The following is a 22,867-nucleotide window of genomic DNA, read 5'->3' as shown; positions in this document are numbered from 1 at the left end:
TTATTAGTGCAAGCCTTGCAAGCTACAAATCTTACAAACACACACAGCTATCTACTACACCACCATTTGATGGGGGACTCATTAATTCAAAATGACCCGCACTGCTAAAATGGAGCAGTGCCCCTTTAGCGTTTGTGAAGTTTGCTAGGGTTTCTTTTTCCTTTGCTCGTTTGTTTCTAAACCATTAACCAAATACACTCTTAATGCCTTATGTGCCAAATTAGTGTTAAATTAAAGCCAAAACCTTTCCTCCACATAAACCAAATTAAAGCTGTACTCTCCCCCATATTATAGAAGCAGTTGCTCAATACTTCAAGTTACCCTTTGTTTTGTAACCATAGGTTAACCTTATAACCCCTAAGACAATGCCGGCAGTACCCATTAGTCTCTTTTGTATAGATCATTTTTAAACCACTTATGAAACTAGTAAAAATTATAGTTTTCTAAAAACTGACTGTATTTTTTTTTAAACACTATCCATGGTAATACTCAAAAACTTACCACCAGGCTTATTGAAGCCACCTCGCTCTCCAGCGCTGCTGGGGGGATAAACGAAGAAATGAAGGCCTTTCCCTTTAAAAGCCAGTACCGCTCTGAGCCTTGCGGGGGCTCGTGGGGAAGAAGGGCACTGGCTAAACACATCTCCAAACAATGCATCTCTCTCATCTTGTCACTATGCCTTTCTTCAGGGCAGCTTGCTCAAATTTCCTTAATATACAACCTTGCTTGTTTGATTGGACACACCAGTGTGGCTGATTTCTTTCATGTCAGGGGCTGGTATTAATAGTGCAATACTTGGCAAATTAAGGAAGGAAAAAAAAACCCTAGACCCAAACACCCACCCCATCAGCTGAAACACCAGGGAGCTTGGTATAGATCTGTGAAGGCGGAGACAATTGCTGTGATGAACCTTTCCACGTTCATAAAGGTGCACCCTCAACCTCTCCCAAGGGAGAGCCAAATGAGGCCCTAGGCTTCCTAACAAGTAACAGTATAATAGAGCAGGAGACAACCACATTAAATGTCTACAACACACATCAGAGGACGCATCCAGCCAATCTTCAGCATAAAGCCATACAGTCCAGGGCCCTAATGGATTCAACAGTTACTGTGAAAGGAGAATTTACAACAAATACCAAGGCTCAGCGGACTGGGGGTGCAACTTTATAGACATACCAGTTAAGAAGACTATGGCAATATATACACTATAATACAGAGAGGAGAGGGAAGATGAGTTGTCGGGTTTTTTTGGGGAGAGGAGAAGGCAGCACTTTCTAAAATTAAAAAAGGTAGCTCCCCAGTGGGAAGACCTGACGTTTTCTTAACCAGTATTGCACCTTTAATACCTAAATATACAATTAATTTCAAGCTGTTGCATGCAGCTTTGCTTCTCTTTTAAAAGTACACACCATAAAATGTTCTCTCTCTTCAAACACAAAGTTTACACTTTAATGTTACACAATTCTAGAGTATTATACCTCCTCTGGTTCATTACCAAACAACAAGTATGCAGTTACCAAAGTTACAGAAGGATTCCATTTATACAATGAATACATTTTGTTTAAAATATTCTATGTATATTTTTCCTCTCCATATGGACACCGTGTCTAGTCCCACTTTTCATTATGCTGCCGGCTGAGTACTGAGTACGGGTACTTTTTAAGTATTGAAGTGTATACAAGGCTCTCACTTTGTAACCTGTAGCATATAAATGCGACAAAGCATGTTAAAAAGTTTCCACGTTTAACAGCCAATGAAAATATCAAAATACTGAGGCAATGAAAAAGGGCATGTTAACAACATTGAGCGCCTTACCTGGAGCAGACACTGAAAACCATCACCACACCACAATAAAAAAAGGGAAAGGGAACTGCCCCGTGTCCTGTCCTCACAGGATCCAACAGACTGCTTCACAGTCTGTTAAAAACCTATGGGGCAGGCCATGGTCTCTTCTATGGCTCCAGGAGAGACTTCTCATATCCAGAAAGATGGGCCCCTCTAATAGTAGTCTAACAGAGTCAGTAGAATCATTACTTCTGGAGTATTAAGATGAATAAACTTCAAATTGCTTTTGCAATTGAAAAATACTAAGAATTCTAGGTGATTTGAGACGTGATGATAGTAATTTCAAGTGTCTATGTCTATTTTAAAACATCCATAAAGACGTGAAACCTTTATAATGGAATGATATCCAAATCAGAAGACCAATTTTTACTTTGTCAAATTATTCATAAAAATTTGCATGTTATGAAATAGCTTTTTCCAATAAAGATTTCACTTAAGACTTTATTAAAGTTATGCAGAATTAAACAAAACATTAACTATCTTTCAGCAGTATAGAAATTTGCTAGTACGTGAATAGGTCAAATTCATCGTTTTGAAGTTTGTTTCTACAAAAAAGAATTGCTAGCTTTTTTTGAAGTTACCCCAATCAAATTTATATTCACTACAACATTCTGCATAACTTTTTTACTAGTTTATATAGGGACAGAACACACACATAACTAAATCTGGATTATGTTAACCACTAACATCATACCTCACCTTCATCAAAGTATAGACACCAGAAAGGAACGAGGGATGGAAGGAGGGAGGGAAGGGAAAGCAGAGGCAGCAGGGTCACGTTACTGATCTAAACAGTTTTCTAAACCAGATCGTGGCATCAATCACAATGGTCAAACCAATTTAGACTTTTAAAATCTCCAATAGGGAGCGATGCTACACTCATACACATTACTCTGTAAAAAAGTTATTAGATTGTTCTGTGCTCCAACTCAGGCCATGGTTTAAGAGTTACGGGGCCAGTCTTCATCATGTTCAACAATTCTGGGTACAAACACTGGAAAACAGCTGCATCCTTTTTCTGCAGTACATACACCAAATATTTTAAGACAACCGTTCAAAGTTCACTAGTTAAAACCTAGGTTGTTAGATTAGATGGTTGTGTGTGTTCCATCCCAAATCTATTACCCAAAGAGGTTCTCACCTCTCAATACCATGAAGGGGACTGAAAGCTCTAGTTTCAAAGCCATTATTTGTTCACCCCAACCCAACAAAGGTTACTGGCAGGGAAAAAAAAGCAAACTGCCACTTAAATGACATTTCCATGTTTTAGAAGATAGCTTGACCTCAACAGATTGTCCATGGAAATGTGGAATAAATTTCTTATGTCTTTCAGTCCCTTCTTCCCATTGAAAATCCTATGGATGAAGCAAAATTAGGTAAAAGGAGAAAAGGTTTGCTCTTACCCCATTCCACCGCGTCCTCCTCCCCGCCCACCTCTGCTCATGCCTCCACGATCAAATCCCCCTCTTCCCCTGCCCCGGTTATCAGGGCCACTCATGCTCCGGTTCTCTCCTGGTCCGGAAAATCCTCCAGACTCCTGCCCATAAACACCCATGCTACTGGGGTGGTCCTGTCGGAATGAACCTGAGGAAAAGAGTCACATCTGTAAGTCACGGACATTTATACCACTGCCTGACACCCTCTCTTGGAATCATGATCCCCTCAATTATAAGCAACTGTATATGTACTACACTGGAAGTACTTCTACCAGAAGGCTCCCTTAAAGAACTATTGACGACTCAACAAGGCCAACACATTCTTGTACAGCCAGGCTATAATAAACCCTTCCAAAGGGAAAAGGTGTCTTGGAAAAAAAAACACATTCACAGGTTTGGGCCTCCAAAAGCAGTTCTTTGCACCACCCTCCAGAAATAAAAGTAGAGCCGGGTTTTCTAGGACTCTGAGTTATATAGCAAGGACCCTTAGTTATTCCAGTAAAAAAATCAGAGATGAAACAAAAGGGACAGCCAGGGCTACCCAGAAAATCCCTGTCCAAAAAAAGCAACAAGTGAGGCAGAAATCAAATAGTTAATAGAGATACTTTTAGGTTTCAGTTACTTCTCCAAATATAAGTATAAGCACAGGGACTCCATGGTAGAACTTGTTTTTAAGATCCTGGGCTTAAACCCCAGCAGAAAACAAAACAAAACAAAAAAATCAGTTCCACCCCACTCATATCCTAAAGTTTTAAAAATTCCTCCAAACTACAGTAAGGACTCTGTTCCTCTGCTTTACGGATTCACACAAAAATCAAAATACACAGATTTTACTTGGCTATCAGAAACCCCAGTAGCCCTCTACAGCTACCTTTCCACTCTTAATGATTTGGGGCAGGTCCTAAAGAATGCCAGCCCTACTCGCTGAGACAGCCCACCCTGCTGACTGAATCCTACTGGGGCACCCAGACTATTCTCCAGGATGTTATGCCTCATACTCATACCCCAGACCCCAGAAGCAAACAGTGGTAACAAACAGCCCCCATTTTCAGAAACTCCAAGCACAAACACTCATATTTATTTCTCTCTCTTAGCAACTCACTCTGCTGCCCGTAGCTGCTGCTCTGTTGGCTATATTGACTTGGAGCCTGGCTGTAGGATCCAGTCTGAGGGGGGTAACTAGTGGGAGGCTGCTGCCCATAGCTGCTTTGTTGACCATAGCTACTCTGCTGTCCATAGCTGCTCGGTTGCCCATAGGTGTTCTGCTGAGAGTAACTGCTCTGATCGTAACTAGTTGGCTGTGAAGAGGAGTAGCTGAAAGAAAGAAAAAAAAAGTTTTCAGAAAGGAAAAAAAAAAAAGGCATGCTATTTTCGCCAAGACTCCAAATACAAGACATTTATGGGTATCCTAATAGTTACTATTTTCATTGTCATGAGTCTTACGATATGCGTAGCCCAGGCTATTCTTCCACCTACACACAACGTTTCTGCCTTAACTTCACGAGTGCTGGTATGCTTCACTGTATCTGGCCAAGGCAACATTTTTTTGTATTTATAATAACAAAGCTTTAAATGGAAGAGAGAAAATTAAAACAACTCATGTATGTTCTGAGCTGCAGATTAGAGCTCCCATTTAAAACAATATTTATTTTGAACTACATTTAAGGCAAATCCAGGAGATCAGATGGGCAGAATATGTTGTATATGTGCCCTTAGAAACAACTAATGCAGTGAAAAATGACACTGAAAGTAAGGACAAAGACTCAAGTGAGGTATTTGGTTCCAAGAACGCCTTCCTTTCTTTTTGTAGCACCAAGGCTCCAAACTAGAGCCTCATACACTAGGCAAGAGTTTTCTACTCCAGTCATCTAATAAGCTGAGTGGTGACTATGATGTTCTGAGTCACGGTTTTATGGTACAGTGTGAACATGTGTGTATGCCACTCCTAAAATACCAGTTTTTCCTTCAGACTCAAAATTGCTTTGTTATAGTTTCAATCTTTTAAACATCCTTAGAAGTCTAGGAATAAACCTTAGGGTTGTTCTATCAAAGATGTTGTATCAAAGTCTCTGTGAAACTACCCAGCAAGTAATCTATGTATCTATACATACTATTAAAAATAAAACAAAACTTAGCTGGGCAGTAGGGGCACAAACCTGTTCCAGAACTTGGGGGCTAGGGGCACAAACCTGTTCCAGAACTTGGGAGGCAGAGGCAGGAGGATTTCTGAATGAGGCCAGCCTGATGTACAGAGCGAATTCCAGGATAGCTAGAGCTACTCACAGAAACCCAAAACCAACCAACCAAAACACACACACACACCCTAACCCCAAACCAAACCCTTAAAAGCCTCTCCAAAGCCAGACTTAGTGATGATATGCCTTTAATTCTAGCACTGGAGAGACAGGCAGATCTGAGTTTGAGGCCAGCCTGATCTACAGAGCAAATTCCTGAAAAGCCAAGGCAACAGAGAGAAATGCTGTCTATAAAGAAAAAAAGAAACAAAAAACCTAATGCTCAATGAAGCATAAATATGTGCATTTGTTACACCTTTCCACAGCTGTTAAAATGCACAACTACGCACACCAGTTCAACTTTCCAGAGCAACTGTTTTTTTTTTTAAAAGATTTATTTATTTATTATATATACAACATTCTGCCTCCATGTATGCCCACACGCCAGAGGAGGGTGCCAGATCTCAGTACAGATGGTTGTGAACCACCATGTGGTTGCTGGGAATTGAACTCAGGACCTCTGGAAGAGCAGCCAGTGCTCTTAACCGCTGAGCCATCTCTCCAGCCCAAGAGCAACTGTTTTTAACGTTGACAGGTATGGGCCTCCTTTCCAAGAAGAGTTATAAACCCTGCCCATTGGACTGACTGGAGAGATGGCTCAGAGGTTCAGAGAACTGGTTGCTCTTCCAGAGGTCCTGAGTTCAATTCCCAGCAAACCACATGGTGGCTTACACCATCTGTATGTAACGAAACCTGGTGCCCTCTTAGGGCAGAACACTGTATACATAATAAACAAATAAATAAATCTTAATAACAAGAAAACCTGCCCACTTCTGGTCCTTGTTGTTTTCAATGTGTTAACCTATGAAATAGATGATCAGGAACTATTTTAGCAAATTAACTTTTAAAGACTCAATTCTGCCAATTCATCGGACGCTTACTTCAAATAAGACATAGGTCAGAAAACTTCAAGTTTTCCTTATTTTAAAGAAACCAAAATTGGACAGTGTAGCTACAGTGGTTAATTTAATACAGAATATGAAGGATAACAGAGTTTGAGCTGGAGTAGTTCAAAGGTAGAACACCTGCCCAGCAATGAACAAGACCCTGGATTCTCTCCCCAGCACTGCAATGGGTAGTGGGGAGGGAAGGCTTGTCCCTACTTTACTCATGGTGACTGTATTTGAGAAGACAGTTTCTATGGTTCTATGAAGATCGTTTCAAACATTTCTGTTTCTCACACTTCTAAGTAAATTGCAAGAGCAAAAATAAGTGTTTTTGGTCAGTATTTAGAGAATAGTTATTAAGATAGATCCCAGACACCACTATAGAAACCCAAAACTGAGGTATGAATATTAACTATTATGCAGACAAGAATTATCAGAGAGTCAGAAAACAAATCTTACCAAAGGAAGCCAATGCTAGGTGGTTAACAACCTGAAAAAAATACCTGTCTTGTTATGTTATTTACTTGCCATAAAGGAGAGACTGACCTGGTAGGAGGATAGGATGGAGGTGCGGTGACTGGCTGCATGGGGTAGCTCCCAGGTACCTGGGGATAACTGTAGTTACTCTGTCCATATCCTAGGCTGGGCTGGTTATAACCCCCTGTGCTAGATTGAGGTTGACTAGTCTCAGCGGGCTTGTTACCATCCTGTGGTCTAAAAGGAGAAATAAAATAGTCAGACTTAGTTTCAATGACCCCAAGCCCCGGGTTAAGAACCCTACAGTTCTGTGAGCAATAGGAAACATAAAGACCAAGCTTGAAAAAAGAAAATAAACCCACTATCAGTCCATCAGTATTTGCTGGAAGAGAACACTAAGGGAAGTGAACCGTGTACTTCATTTATTTTGTACCTTTTGGGGGTGGGGGACTATTTGTTTTTCAATACATGCTTCTCTGTGTAGACCAGGTTGTCCTGGAACTCAAGAGATCCACCTGCCTCTGCTCCCAAGTACTGGGATTAAAGGTGTGCGCCACTACACCCGGCTGGACTTCATTCCATTTGTAGTATTAGTAGTTACTTAGGGACTTTTCATCATGTTATATTGAGTAAGTAATGGAGGGAGGAAAGAAGAAAACACTTTTCTTTTTTAAAGTGAACTTCTGAAGATAAGAAATTTGAACAATGTAAACTGAAGTTTAATTTGTAAGGTCACAGCACATCATACATTTTGAGTATCTGTGGGTTTGAGCCACTTATTTACTAGAAACAGATCAGAAAAGACACTTTCTAACTTGGGCTGCTATAAACTCACTTAACCTTCCACAGCAGTCTCTACAAGTCAGGGATGCACCTCCCATCCCATGCTCAGATTAACTAACTCAGGACCCCCAATTCCTCAAGGCCCCAGTAGTTTACACTGAGGCAGTAGCTATCTCAAGCAGAGCCCAAATCAGCAGGTGGACCAGGGAAGATGCAAAAGTACTGGTTTCTTCACTGAGATGAAATGGGTTGTAAAGTTGTAAGGTTCCTCTTTCCAGTGAGAAAGGGATAGACTGTTGATCAAGAGACAGCTAGCTATTCTTAAAGGTAGCCAGCTCAGAAAACTTAGCTTGGGGGTGGGACACAAAACGATGATCTTTCAAAACCCAACTAATACACAAGTAGTATATTCCATTGTGGCTTGGATATACAAACCACTGCATGAGAGCATCACATGGGACGTTGCATATTTGATAAAATTCTGTAATACCTAAGTCAATTGCAATGGGACCTTCTAGGGACCAGCTGGTGAAATATATAACTACTGTACAGGCTGTCTATTGGATATCAACTACAAGTGGCTCTGATTACTCACTGTGCATTTTAGAAGTAATTTCACGAGTGTTTGCCAGAGCTAATGTCTTACCTCTACAGCAGATAAAAAGTCTAGGTTACAAGTTGATCTCTTGTTTATTCCCTAAAAAGTCTTCATTCAAATCAGAATTCAGTGTTCCTTCAAGACTGTATGCAGAAGCCACCTAAGTGCATTGTCTAAAGCAAAGACCTGAAATCTTCTGTTAAGTAATAATATACACCACTTATCTACCAACCAGCTATGGAGTATGAACTTTATTGGACTCTTAATATTTACCACATAGCTGGGTACCCATGAATTTATTTGTCTATGACTTTCGGTCCAAATCACTACACCATATGGAAGAAATTATGCTTCAACGGAGGCAATAATTCTTTCTAGACATGGAAATACCCTTTACTGATAACTGGATCATATACTACTTCTGACTCACGTGTAACCCACCCATCCTATCAACTACTGCATTATTTCCTAAAGGAAAAGGAGTTACCAATTTACAGGGTAAATAAACCAAAGGTAAGTATCAAAAGTATAATCCTATTGGTAGTTAAACAATGTGGGAAAACATACTCACTTTTCTTTTGTTTAGAAATGTAAAACAGTCTCTTCCTTCCCCTAAAGTAAGTTCTGAAACCAGGCAACTGACAGTCCTCATTTTTGGTCCCCAGACAGTACCATTTCTTTACCAGAATACCTGTCTGCTGTGCTCCAGCACCCTGACTGCTGTAAAGACTGTGAGAACAGTCAATACCCAGGGTATGTAAAGAGCCATCAGAGGAAACTAAGTCATGGACAGTCTAAGTATACAGAGTTACTCTTTCCTTCATATCCAAAGCTGACATATCAGAGGAATACGCAACTATTGGCTTACCTTGTAGGTGCAGTGGCTGCTGGCTGCTGGCCATAGGCTGGGTAGGCAGGCTGGGTGCCATATGCAGACTGAGCTGCATAAGAGGCCTGGGTTGTGGTGACTGTAGCAGTGGTGGTGTCATAAGCACCAGTGCCATATCCTTGGACAGGCTGGCTGTAGGCCTGGGGGGCAGTTGGAGTGCTATAACCTACAACAAGAGAATTGGATCAGACTCAAGAATCAGACTCCAGGTCCTTTTAGTCAAGAGGGCTACCCAAACAACTCATATACAGCCTACTTTAAAGCATCAAAAATTGAATCCCTATATTCTCCTTGCAGGAAGAGTAGCAAGAAAGGAGTGTTTAAATTACTGTTTTTATTACATCCATTTTTTTTTTTAAATTAAGTGTGTGCACATGGGAGCTCACCACGGCACGTGTGGAAGCAAAAGACAAATCTTGGGAGTTGGTTCTCTCCTTCCACTACATGGATTCTGGTCATCAGGTTTGGTGGCAAGTGCCCTTATCCACTGAGCTATCTTACTGACCCAAAAATTTTAAAGTCTTAGGTACTGTTTTTTAGAAACCCATTCATTCATGCATGTGTTTTGCCTACATGCCTGTCTGTGCAAGTGTGTCGGAAAATTGAACCCTGGTCCTCTTGAAGAGCAGCCAGTGCTCATAAATGCTGAACAATCTCTTTAGCTGTTTTTTTGTTGTTGTTTTAGTAATGTATTACTTCATCTCTTTTCAAACTGTTATCTACAAGAGAGGTAAAGTGTGCTTTTTTGTTGGTGGTGTTTTAATATGGGGTCTCATGCAGCCTAGGCTGTTCTTCGAGCAGAAGATATCCTTCCAACCCCCTAACCCCAAGTCTCTGGCCTCGGGACTACAGACACACCATACCTAGTTTATTGGTGCTGGGGAACACAGGGATCCATGAATGTTAGGCAAGCACTCTACCAACTATGCTACATTTCCTACCTCAAGACAGAATACTCTATAAAAACCCGTTGCCATGGAGAACAGGCTTCTTTCTACCCCCATGAAAATGAACTTGACAGAAGTTTTTATTTCTCTGATTATAGACCCATCTTACTAGATTTCCTTTTTCTTTTTTTTTTTTCTTTTTTTTTTTGGTTTTTCGAGACAGGGTTTCTCTGTGGTTTTGGAGCCTGTTCTGGAACTAGCTCTTGTAGACCAGGCTGGTCTCGAACTCACAGAGATCCGCCTGCCTCTGCCTCCCGAGTGCTGGGATTAAAGGCGTGCGCCACCACCGCCCGGCTTACTAGATTTCCTGAACAAGTTTCTCAACTAATTAAAAAAGAAACAGATAAACCCTCTCAAAACAAGAAATAAAATGCTCCAGAATAGGAGGTAAAAAGCAAATGATATAACACTTAAAAATAGCTACGTAACAGTCAACAGGTACTAGATTATGCACTAAAATCTACCGTTTTAATGGCAGTATATTACATAAGCTTAAAGTATCACAACCTTTCCTGGTACTGGATCTTTGTTTTCTTCGTAATCAACAGGCTCCAGTAAATGATGCACTTTAAAAGCTCAGTCCAGATGCCAGGATTCTCATCTAAAGAACCCTATTCTGCCAGGCGGTGGTGGCGCATGCCTTTAATCCCAGCACTCAGTAGGCAGAGGCAGGTAGATCTCTATGAGTTCAAGGCCAGCCTGGTCTACAAGAGCTAGTTCCAGGACAGGTCCCAAAGCTATAAAGAAACCCTGTCTTGAAAACCCAAAACAAAACAAAAACCCCAACAACAACAACCACACACACACACACAAAAAAAAAACCAAACCCAAAACAAAACTCAAAAAGAAACCCCAGCCGGGCGGTGGTGGCACACGCCTTTAATCCCAGCACTTGGGAGGCAGAGGCAGGCGGATCTCTGTGAATTCGAGATCAGCCTGGTCTACAAGAGCTAGTTCTGGGACAGGCTCCAAAGTCATAGAGAAACCCTGCCTCAAAAAACAAAAACAAACAAACAAACAAAAAACCCCAACACAACAACAACAACAAAAAAAAACAAAAACAAAAAAGAAACCCATTTTTACTAATGTTAAAAATGATTTCTGTGTGGGAGCTAGAGAGATGGCTCAGAGGTTAAGAGCACTGCCTGCTCTTCCAAAGGTCCTGAGTTCAATTCCCCGCAACCACATGGTGGCTCACAACCATCTGTAATGAGGTCTGGTGCCCTCTTCTGGCCTGCAGACATACACGCAGACAGAATATTGTATACATAATAAATAAATAAAAATTAAAAAAAATGATTTCTGTGACCAACACTGCGGGATCACAAATACCAAACCAGCCTGGCCTACAAAGGAGAACATAGGAAAAAACCAAACAAACCCTCAAAATAAAAAACCCCAAACAAACAACCCCCCCAAGAAAACAAAAACAAGAGTTTTAACACTTAAAAAAAAAATCTTGAACTAAGACTACTTAATTTACTTTATATTTAGGACTAGCCAAGAGAGTATCCAAAAACCAAACCAAACCAACCTACAAAAACAAAGACAACACCAAAAACTGAGGTAGTATCATTAAACCATCCATGCTTGCTTACTGTAATCCTTTCTTTTCTACCTCAACTGACAGACTTCTGGGATTACAGACATAAACAACCATGACCAGCTTCAACTTACTTTTATTTCTTTGAAGCAGGGTCTCACTATGTAGCCCAGGCTGTCCTTGAACTCAGACAGGAGCCTGTCTCTTGTTTTCCAAGTACTGGGATTAAATTAATTAAAGGTGGCACCACCATCTGATTCAACTCTTTTAATCTAACAGTATCATTTTTTTTGTAGCATGAAATCCTTTCTTCTTAAACATCTTTAAGAAAAAAAAAACCTCTAAAATTATATACAAAGACAGTAGTTTCCTGTCTAAACTGGTGAAAGCCACTAATATATATATATTTTTAACTTTTTTCTTTCTTTCTTTCTTTCTTTTTTTGGTTTTTTTCGAGACAGGGTTTCTCTGTGGTTTTGGAGACTGTCCTGGAACTAGCTCTTGTAGACCAGACTGGTCTCGAACTCACAGAGATCCGCCTGCCTCTGCCTCCTGAGTGCTGGGATTAAAGGCGTGCGCCACCACCGCCCAGCTTAAAATATATTTTATAAAAGAGCCCCGAACACTTTTGAGATCACCTGAAATGGCACTGCTTTCTTTTGTAGTAAGAGGAATAGAAAGAACCCAGAGCTTCACACACATGCTAGGGAAGAACAGTACCACTGAGCCGTGTCGTGGGGATAATCCTTTTGTACACTGTGAAGATGTTGCCGCTGTTTTATCTTGCCTGCCTAGGCACATTCTGATTGGTTTAATAAAGAGCCAAACGGCCAACAGTTAGGCAGGGAAGGATAGGCGGGATATGCAGGAAGAAATAGGAACTCTGGGGAGAAGTAGGATTTGGCAGTCAGATACACAAGAAGTAGGACGAACAGCACTAAGCAGAGGTTATCAAGCTATGTGGTAGAATGTAGATTAACAAACGGGTTAAGTTTTAAGAACTACTTGGGAACAAACCTAAGGCAAGACTAAGCTTTTATAATTAATAACAAGTTTTCATGTCATTATCTGGGAGCTGGTGGTCCAAAGAAAATCTAACTACAGTCCTATGTATTTTAGAGTTCTTAGCAAAGTTCTAAAGTTAACCATACACTGTACTCATTTAAACTACAACACAAGTCCACCTATCCAATTACTCTTTATATGACTTCTCCTTACATGATAGTAAGAACCACAAAAGTTCAACAAAAACCAGACTGATCAAGACAGTAACTTATGTCTTAGATCTGCAGAGTAAGAGCCTGTATAATATTGCTATTAAGAAATGGCAATAAATAAAATAGCAATGTTATATTAGTACTAGATACCAGGTTAATTAAGTAATCTTTTTTTAAAATATTTATTTATTTATTATATATACAATATTCTTTCTGCGTGTATGCCTGAAAGCCAGAAGAGGGCACCAGACCTCATTTCAGATGGTTGTGAGCCACCATGTGGTTGCTGGGAATTAAACTCAGGACCTTTGGAAGAGCAGGCAATGCTCTTAACCACTGAGCCATCTCTCCAGCCCCCAATAAGTAATCTTTTAATTAATCTGTAGTACCTACATAAACACCCAAGCAAAATAAACAAAAATCCATAAAATGACAAGACACTAACAGCACATCTGTGTGATTTTGTCAGTGAAAAAGGTGGTAAGAAACATGGCACAAAATTTTGTTTACACTGAACAGCAGAAAAAAAACCCCATAGCTTAAGAATTGTTTGAATCATGTAAGTGAGATGCAAATATATAGTACCTTTCTTCTGGAGCTTCATTTAGAATCCTAGAAGAGAACAGTGTATTTCGATGCATTCCCTTAGATAGTTATTCACTGATTTTTATGTGTAAAGGCAACATGGGGTTCAGAAAAATATGCCTGGATTCAGCTTCCTACACACTGGTTCTTAGAGCCTAAAAGCAGTTGGCAGGAGTTAAGTGAAGTATGAGAGGTAACTTAGAATCACTTACCATGCAATAGCCTGCCTGGCTCACTAAAGCTACCACTTTCTGTTTACAGTGCTCTATAGTTTCTGGGCTCACAATCAGGACTAGACTTTCTATTATGCTTAAAATCACTTTGTTACAACCCTGTTAAATGGCTTAGGGATAGAAAAGGCTAAACCTAAATCATGTTCTCAAATCTACAGCTTTAGTTTCAGTTCTCATCACACCTGCACTAGGTTAGATACACACTTCCATCCAAAGACAGTAGTTAAAGATAGTTAGCAAATTCTTACCATGAAATCCACAACAGTGAACTAAATGCCACATATTTCCCCTTTAATTCAGAGTTTAAATAGTTGGAAGATAAAGTCTTTATATCTCCAACATTGTATCACAAAGCAAAATATGCCAAAGCAAAAATATGGTCACTTTTCATATATATACCATATAATGACTCTTAGACCAGCTTTCTTTTTTTAGTGTCCTGGAATCTTATTTTATGTTTAAAACACACTATGTCCTTAAAAAAAATTCATAACACTTTTAACAGAAAACGGATTAAAATAATTTGTAACACTTAAAACAGAAAATAAAATGTGCCTGTGCTATACAATGGATAAACATGTACATGCAGGGTGGTAGTCTGTTCCTTAAATAAATCTAATCATGCAATCTAGCTTTCAGGAAGCAGGGAAAATCAGTCGGAGTAATATCTTTGGGAAGGCAAATGACTTTAACAAAGGCTTGATCAAAGTTAAGTTCAATAGTATAAAACCTTCCCCCAATAATAGAAGGGCATGGATCTGCAAATGGCACCTGAAGCAGCCTTTTTCATTAGCACCTTTTGTGTGATGTTAGAAAGTCTGGGTTTAAACAAATGAAACACCTAAGGGTTAACATTACAGGGTTAGACAAGATGAAAAGCATTTCCCATGCAAGAATGAGCAGGATAGTCAAACCTGTACTGGTCCCTTCTACTGTGGAAAGCACAAAGCAAAAAGTAGAGGGTACACTATCAGATGAAGCAAACAGATGTGAAAACCATTTTGTTTTTCCTTGAGACAGGGTTTCTCTGTGTAATAGCCCTAGCTGTCCTGGAACTCACTCTGTAGACCAGGCTGGCTTCGAACTCACAGAGATCCACCTGCCTCTGCCTCCCAAGTGCTGGGATTAAAGGCGTGTACCACCATGCCCAACAACCATTTCAATTTCTAAGCAGCTCAGTTTAAGAAGGCTAAATCCTTAGGATTAGCACAATCTTTCACAGTAGTCCCATTTTGTTGTATATTATACAGGATATAAAGTTTTAATTTCTTTTGGAACTTATTCCACCCACATTCTATTGAAATACAGCCCTCAAGAATTTAAGGGCAAGGAAAAAAAAAAACACTTCCTAAAATAAAAGATCCCCAGATGTCAACACATGAACCAGAATATATACCTAAAAGAATAGGCCTTTCAGCAAATACCCTCGACATTATCACCAAGTCTCTTTAAGGCTGGCCTTACCAGTGGGAGGCTGTCCATAAGAAGTCGCATATGCAGTCTGCCCGTAGGTGGCAGTGCTCTGAGCCTGGGTATAGCTGACATCAGTAGGCTGTCCATAGGTTCCATAGCTTTGTTGCCCATACGCCTGCTCCAAAGAAAAGCATGTAGCTTTGTAAGAGAATTCTGTATTTTAGCAAAATACAAACTGATTTATTAGTTCATAAACTGGAGAAACAAGTAGAAAATACTGCTTTCTGAAAAAAAATTTTAAAAATAAGACAAATCTTAAAAATTCTGAGTGTTCAGAGGCAGGCAGATCTCAAGTTTGAAATCAGCTTGGTCTACAAAGTTCCAGGATAGCCAGGACTGTTAAACAGATAGACCTTGTCTTGAAAATACAAAAATAAGTAAATGGTATACATTCATGTTTTAGTAAATCTAGAAATAAATAATTAGGTACTGAGTGATGGTGGAGTACGCCTTTAATCCCAGCACTCAAGAGGCACAGGTAGATAATCTCTGTGAGTTCGAGGTCAGCCTGGTCTACAAGAGCTAGTTCCAGGACAGCCAGGCCTGTTACAGAGAAACCCTGTCTTGAAAAACCCAAAATAAACAAACAAACAAACAAAAAATGACAAAGTCTCAGTTAACTGAGCTTAGCAAAATGCTCTCAAGAGCAATACAGGCACAGGTATGTAACTGACAGCACAAAATGAACATCAAGAAAGATAATTAAGGATCAGAAAGTATCCTGCCATATTTAAGAGCCAGATTTTCAACATAATATGAAAATAAAAGCTCTTAACCCTATTTCAAGAAATTGAACCAGAACAGTTTTTATGAATGTTAGTTTATCAAAATTACTGATTTTAAACTTAGACATCAATACCTAAAACCAGACAAGGAATAACTTTTTTTTCCAGATACTAATGTTATTTTATAAACTTATTTGAAAGATCAATTAAATGTGAAACATGACTTCCAAATGTTTCCATGGCAGTTAATATCAACATCTTAACAGATTATTCCAGAATTAGAGGTATTTTTTTTTAAAGACAGTTTTACTGTTTTTGTCCTGGAACTTGCTATGTAAACCAGGCTGGTCCACCTGCCTTTGCCTCCCCATGTTGGGATTAAAGGCTTGTGCTACATGCCCAGCTGAGATAATTAATTCTTGAAAATATAAACAATATATACTTTCTAGAATCTGTTACCTTTGGCATTTTCAAGTGTTGGTGGCTGAAGTCAGCATATCACACATTCTACCAATGAAATAGTCTCCTACCTCCTGGTCAATCCTATACCACTCCCCCAAATATTTCTGCAGTGCTGGTACACAATCTACCACTGAACTCCAGCTGAGAAGTATTTAATTACTTAATTTGACTGGTGGAAGGCTGCATATGTACATATCATGCACGGTGTATATGCGAAGGTCAGAAAACAATTTAGAATTTGGTTCTCTCCCTCATATGTGGAAGTTGGGGGAATCAAACTCAGGATAGGTGGCAAGCTCTTTTCCCTCAAAGAGCTATTTCTCTTGCCCCTGGCCTAGGTTTTTACACAGACTTACATATTGGCAAAAGCCGAGGAATAGTAATTTTAAAAGCCGACTCCAGTAGTCAATGTGCAACTACTCGCAAGTTATATAATAACTATATATATATATATATAATTTTCTCATCTACAAAAGGTCAAAACAAAAGATGATCTTCCTCTGAAGAACTGCAATGATGACTAAATTAAGCATAATAAAATATATAGACGAGACCAAGACTACAGTGAAATGCTTATTTTGAGCCTAGAAGTTAAAAAAAGCCTATTTTCAGTTTTTTTTTTGGTTTTTCGAGACGGGGTTTCTCTGTGGTTTTTGGAGCCTGTCCTGGAACTAGCTCTTGTAGACCAGGCTGGTCTCGAACTCACAGAGATCCGCCTGCCTCTGCCTACCGAGTGCTGGGATTAAAGGCGTGCGCCACCACCGCCCGGCCTATTTTCAGTTTTAAAATTGTTTCATTTACAACAAACCCTCATTGTAAAAGATTAAAGTTACCGAGTTTTTAAAGATTAGAAAATATCACTACTAGTTACTTGCATATAATTTTTAAAAAATATCTGCTAGCTACTGTTTTAGTGGTCAACGAAAACATCTTTTTGTTGTTGTTGTTGTCTTTTTTTAAGATAGGGTTTCTCTGTGTAGCCCTGGCTGTCCTCGAACTCAGAGATTGGCTTTCAGAGTGCTGAGATTAAAGGCATGTGCCACTATAGCCTAGCTAAACTGAAACATCTTTATTGAAAATATAACTACACATCCTTGTCTTTGGGATTACCTGGGTGGTCTGTGCATATCCTTGAGTTGGCTGGGCGGTGTAAGCACTGTAGCTGCAAAAAGAATTAAACACGAGAATTGAATACAGAACATCTGACTGTGCGACTATATCCTTTATAGTTACAAAACATTAAATGTGGACAAAGTACTGTTGCAGAAGGCTGACTTACCCCTGCTGGGCTGCAGCTTGGCTGTAGGTACTATAATCTAGAAGAAACAAGAAAAAAAATTATTAGTATAGACAAGGAATAGTAGACAAGAGGAATAATTCAGGCAGCAAAGGTTAATTCTTTAAATATATCATTTCTCAACACCAAACCAATTAACTTACGTCAGTTAAATGCACAAAGTCTGAATATGGTGCTAACTAATGAGGTCAAGATCACTTGAGTTGGCAGCGATACCTTACATATCCTGCATACTCCCATGACCATAACCCATCTCAACCACAAGCTATCAATTCAAACACATGATCATTATCTCAAGGCTAATAAAAACTAAGACCACAAAACACGATCAACTTTACAGTCATAAAAAAGGACCCTCACAAAAGTACTAGAATCCACCCCACTCCCCTGCTTTTCTAGACAGGGTTTCTCTGTGTAGCCCTGGTAGTCCTGGAACTCACTCTGTAGACCATGGTGGCCTCAGGCTCAGGTTCAGCTGCCCCCTCCCACTAAAGGTGTGCAGCACCAGTCCCAGCATTTTTGTTTTTGAAATAGGGTCTCTCTAAATAAGCTCAAACTCTGATCCACCTGCCTCTGCCTGCCTCCCCAGGGCTGGGATTACAGAAATGAGCTACTATGTCCAGCTTCTATCAATCAGTCTATCACTTTAGTAAGACCACCACAATTCCCTCTAACATTACAGGGAAACAATGACAAAAAATTCAACAGCTATTAAATCTAAAAGGGGCCTGTTATCAGAGATTTATCTTCATAGTAATGAAAAAACTAGAAACCCCAGGGAGGCCAAGGTAAAGGATGGAGTACATCCATGGTTGGAACACACGCATATTCTCACGACTATAAGGTGGCACCTGTGGATGCCCTGGGTTCCAACTCCAACAGCATGCACACACAACTGAAGCAAGGTTAACAGAATCCTAGAAATTGGCAAGGATGAGAAAGCACTTAATAGGCCTAGGGGAAAAAATTATTCTAGGCTCACTATTGTCATTTCCAAAAACTTGAAATTATTTCAACCTAAAAAAGCCACAAATTTTCTTCTCTCTAAATAAGTCCAGCTATCATTTTCTTTCTCATATGTAATTTATACTATATCAAAAGGAATTAGCTTGGTGAGGTGGCATATGTTTTTAATGTCAGCACTCAGGAAGCAGAGGCATGTGGGTTTGAGTTTTAGGCCAGCATGGTCTACATAGTGAATGTGTTCTAGCACAGCCAGAACTATGAAAGACCCTGTTTCAAAAACACCAAAAAGGGACTAAATTTAGTCTATACAGGTATCAAGTGATGAAAATAAATGCTTAAAATTTCAAATCACCACTGAATTAAAGTTCTGCAAGTTTGGGGGCATTTTTTTTTAAGGCAGAGAAAATTTTTTTTTGTTTTGTTTTTCCTTCCATTTTTTGAGACAGGGTTTCTCTGTAGCTTTGGAGCCTGTCCTGGAACTAGCTCGCTTAGACCAAGTAGGCCTTGAACTCACAGAGAGGGCGTAACAGGGTTTCTCCGTGTAACTGTTCTCTGGCTGTCTTGGAACTTGCTTTGCAGACCAGGCTGGTCCTGAACTCTGCCTGCCTCTGCAGTTTGAGGTTGGCCTCAAACTCAGATCCACCTGCCTCTGCCTCCCAACTGTTAGGATTAAAGGCCTGTGCCACTATTACCCAGTGAGCAAATATTTTCAAATAATTCTACCTAATTATTTTCCCTTTATAAGAATACATATCTTCTTTGGTGTTCAAAGACAGCACTGCCATTAAGAGAGAACAAAAGGGTCCTTTCTTTTCCAATCAGAAAGCAGTCAGTCCCTAATCCAAAAGCAACAGTTGACATCTTTATAGAGGGGATCTTCCCCACTCCATGCAATCCAAAGCATGCTTCACAATATCCTGGCCAAGAGTACTTTCCTGAACCCATCTCTTATAAGCTGAATTTCTTTCTACCTTTTTGCACCTCATGTGACTATTTCTCTCCTCTAGACCCTTAATTTCAGAGCCTGCTCATCAATGTCATCAGTAAGCTGTCCAAAAGATATCTACAACAAAAAAATGTTCAACAAAATCCTATTGCTTTTTTGAGACAGGATCTGACTACATGGCTGGCAGACCAAGCTAGTCTCAAACTTGCTACAGACCCTATACCGCTCTCTCTACAATTTAAATGCTGAGAATTACAGGTGTGTGCCACCGTGCCTACTAGTTACTTTTTTTGTTTGATTTTTTTTTCTTTTTTTGGTTTTTCGAGACAGGGTTTCTCTGTAGCTTTGGAGCCTGTCCTGGAACTAGCTCTGTAGATCAGGCTGGTCTCGAACTCACAGAGATCCGCCTGCCTCTGCCTCCCAGTGCTGGGATTAAAGGCGTGCGCCACCATCGCCCAGCTGTTTGATTTTTTTTCGAGACAGGGTCTCAACATGTAGCTCTGGCTGTCTTGGAACTCACTACATAGACCAGCCTGATCTTGAACTCTGCCTGCCTCTGCTCCCCAAATTGTAGGATTAAACTATGGCTATTTGTCACATTCTTTATATGAAATAAAAAATTGTAAAACACCTCCTTCCATGTAGTGTTTGTAAAATACACCAACAAAGCATGTAAACCCAAATATTGCAACCTTCATTTTGTTGAGGTTTCTATGTAAAAAATGATTTTGAGTTACTGGCATTAAGCTCAATGTTTACAAAAGACTTACACAAGAGCAGTTATGTAAAACTGGCAAAGCTGATACAGAACAGCTAACCACCTCAGATCAGCATGAAACCAGAGGATTTGGTGGGAGAAGCAACCCCCAACTCATGTTTATCTACTTAACAGCACACAAGCCTCCTACTGTCTCAAACATGACACTGAAACAATGGCCAGATAAGTTAACAATCAAAAAACCATGCCCAACTATACAGTGAAAGAAGCAGATAAAGGGTATGATGGGTGGGAAGGGCTGAAGAATGCTGGCAACGTTATTCTTGTTCTGACAGTAGTTATTTGGGTATTGTAATTCTGCTTTATTGAACATACTCTGTAGGCACTATTGCACAAGACGTAGATGAGGGGGAAAACCATTATTCCCTAAGGCAGCGGCTTACAACTCAGGGTAGTCATTAGCCAAGCTGTAGAGATTTGGAGGTTTAGGCTACATAATGTATTAAAGTCAGCAAGGGAGATTTCCTGGTACCCAAAAGCTTTAAGGACTGAAGAGCTCAAGAAAACTTTTTTCCCCCCAAGACAAGGTTCCTCTGTGTAGCCCTGGCTATCCTGGAACTCACTCTGTAAGACCAGGTTGGCCATGATCTGCTACCTCTACTGGAACTAAAGGTGTGTGCCACCACCACCAGGCATCAAGAAAACTTTAGCTAAACTATTTTTCAGGAAAGGACGCTAAGTCCTAAACAAGTTCCCTCAGCAAGGGCAGGACTATGGATATAGCAGAGCATGGCTTTTTTTAAAACTTTATTTAACTTTATTTTATGCACATTGGTATAATAACGATGTCAGAGTCTCTGGAACTGGAGTTACAGACAGTTGTGAGCTGCCATGTGGGTGCTGGGTCCTCTGGAGGAGTAGCCAGTGCTCTTAAGCACTGAGCCATCTCACTGTGCCCCAGAGCATGGTTTCTAACTCGAATATGGTTCGTGGCAGTCTTCAGCAAAAAGGATTTAAACACAGATGACTAAAAAGTGCCAATGATCTACCAAGCAAAAATCTGCAATTGCCTTCTTGGGCTTTAGCGGGTAAGAGAAGCGTAGAAGGAAGGCTCACTGCTGAAATCATTTCCCACCAGAATGTACTGGGCTGTAGCTTCTCAGTCTTTCTCTTAGGGACACTCTTGGTAGCCTGGCATCAAAAGCCAGCATTTACCTGTTTACTGACTTACACCGTTGGCATCGCCAAACTGTGATGCTGGAACTTTTCCCAAGGACAAAGGACCCAGAGCTTCTCTTGTCTTCCCCTTCGATTTCTCCTACTGTCTCCAAGGCCACATATCAGACCCCTAATTCCTCCAGACGAAAAAAAGATCGCCACTGTGCACCAAACTGCTGGTGAAGCCTAGGCTATACTCACTCGCTCATTAAGGACCACAACACTCATCGCGTCCCCGAGCTCCTAGCCGCCCACTTTCAAAGTCCGTCTTCTTTCCCTGGCCTCGATAGGACCAAGAAAGAAGCCTGCTGGTTTAACGAGCAGGTCTACAGAAACGTGCTGGGTGAGGCTTTCTGTTTCTCCTGGATCAAAAACGCTAAACCCTTCTGGTTGAGAATCTGCTTCCCGGATCCAGACGGGCCTGGTTATACAACCGATGCCCGCGCCAAACGCTTGCTGAGCAAGGGACCCCGGGAAGCCACTGCTTTTTGGGTTAGGGAAGGTAGTGGGGTAACACATGATCAAATCGATGCCTCCGAAAGGATCTGTGGGACCCACTAGGTCTAAAGGCCGAGCGGGCTTTAGACCTCTGAGGTCGAGGCTGCGAGCCCTCCCGGGTGCGCCGAGCCAGGCCTGGAGTATAATGGGGCTCCCACTCATAAGCCGGCGCCCCTCAGCTCAGACAGTTGCGACGCCTTTTTGTTTGTTTTGAATCTGAGTTTCTATTCAAGAAACACCCTCAGGCTGGCAGCGGGAGGAGAGGTTACCGGGGCCACCGGCCGCGGCTTCTCGAGCCGCTACCCGACACCCCACCTCACGCGCCTTGGGGTCATGGGCCCGAGGCCCAACCGCGGTCCCCTCTGGGCCTCGGAGGCCGTAGGCCCCGCCCACGTGGCGGGAGGCCCGGGGCACCCGCATCGACAACCGCCACACAAAGGAGGCCAAGGCGGGCCCCGCACGCCCCAGCTACTGCGAGGCCCTCGCGCGCAACGCGGGCGCCGGAAGGTTCCAGAACCAGCCCGCCTGGTGGGGGAGGGGCGGGGGGAAGGGAACGCGGGACCCCCGAGCTCGTCGGGTGGCGGCGGGAACTCCAACCCCTCTCGGCAGCTCCACTCAGTCATCCCTGCCACCCCCAGAGACGAGCGCCCCCGAGTTTGGGTGTCCCAGCCGTCGCCAGCGCGACCGCGATCCCACTCCACTTACCCGTGGACGCCATTTTCTAGCCTTCCTCCTCGTTCTCTCAACGTCCGTCTCCCTCTCGCGGTCCCCCTAGGCGCCGCACTGCGCAGGCGCGAAATCCGCAGCCTCGGACGCTACCATAGGGCCAG

At 41.3% G+C, this 22,867-nt stretch overlaps 1 protein-coding gene across 5 annotated transcripts in view; it reads right to left on the bottom strand.

Moving 5' to 3' along the window:
* The window catches only part of LOC121459283 (RNA-binding protein EWS), a 31,255-nt gene extending 8,452 nt beyond the window's left edge, over positions 1-22,803 (bottom strand). Inside the window, exons 1-10 of one of the 5 annotated variants that reach the window (XM_041668823.1) lie at positions 22,743-22,803; positions 17,674-17,710; positions 17,505-17,556; positions 15,199-15,322; positions 14,649-14,666; positions 9,189-9,375; positions 7,009-7,176; positions 4,384-4,595; positions 3,249-3,429; positions 502-539 (exon numbers count right to left, since the gene is read on the bottom strand). In XM_041668823.1, coding sequence (XP_041524757.1) covers positions 502-539; positions 3,249-3,429; positions 4,384-4,595; positions 7,009-7,176; positions 9,189-9,375; positions 14,649-14,666; positions 15,199-15,322; positions 17,505-17,556; positions 17,674-17,710; positions 22,743-22,755 — 1,030 coding nt within the window. In that variant the 5' untranslated portion in view covers positions 22,756-22,803. The other 4 variants (XM_041668824.1, XM_041668825.1, XM_041668826.1 and 1 more) reach the window with 4 other exon arrangements.
* Between the last annotated feature and the right edge of the window lie 64 nt (positions 22,804-22,867).

Source organism: Microtus oregoni, unplaced genomic scaffold (assembly GCF_018167655.1).
Source record: "Microtus oregoni isolate MIOR12 unplaced genomic scaffold, Mior012 000019F_ref0000042, whole genome shotgun sequence".
NCBI classification, from domain to species: Eukaryota; Metazoa; Chordata; class Mammalia; order Rodentia; family Cricetidae; genus Microtus; species Microtus oregoni.
Note: the sequence above shows the minus strand (reverse complement) of the source record. Positions and strands in the feature narration are given on the sequence as shown.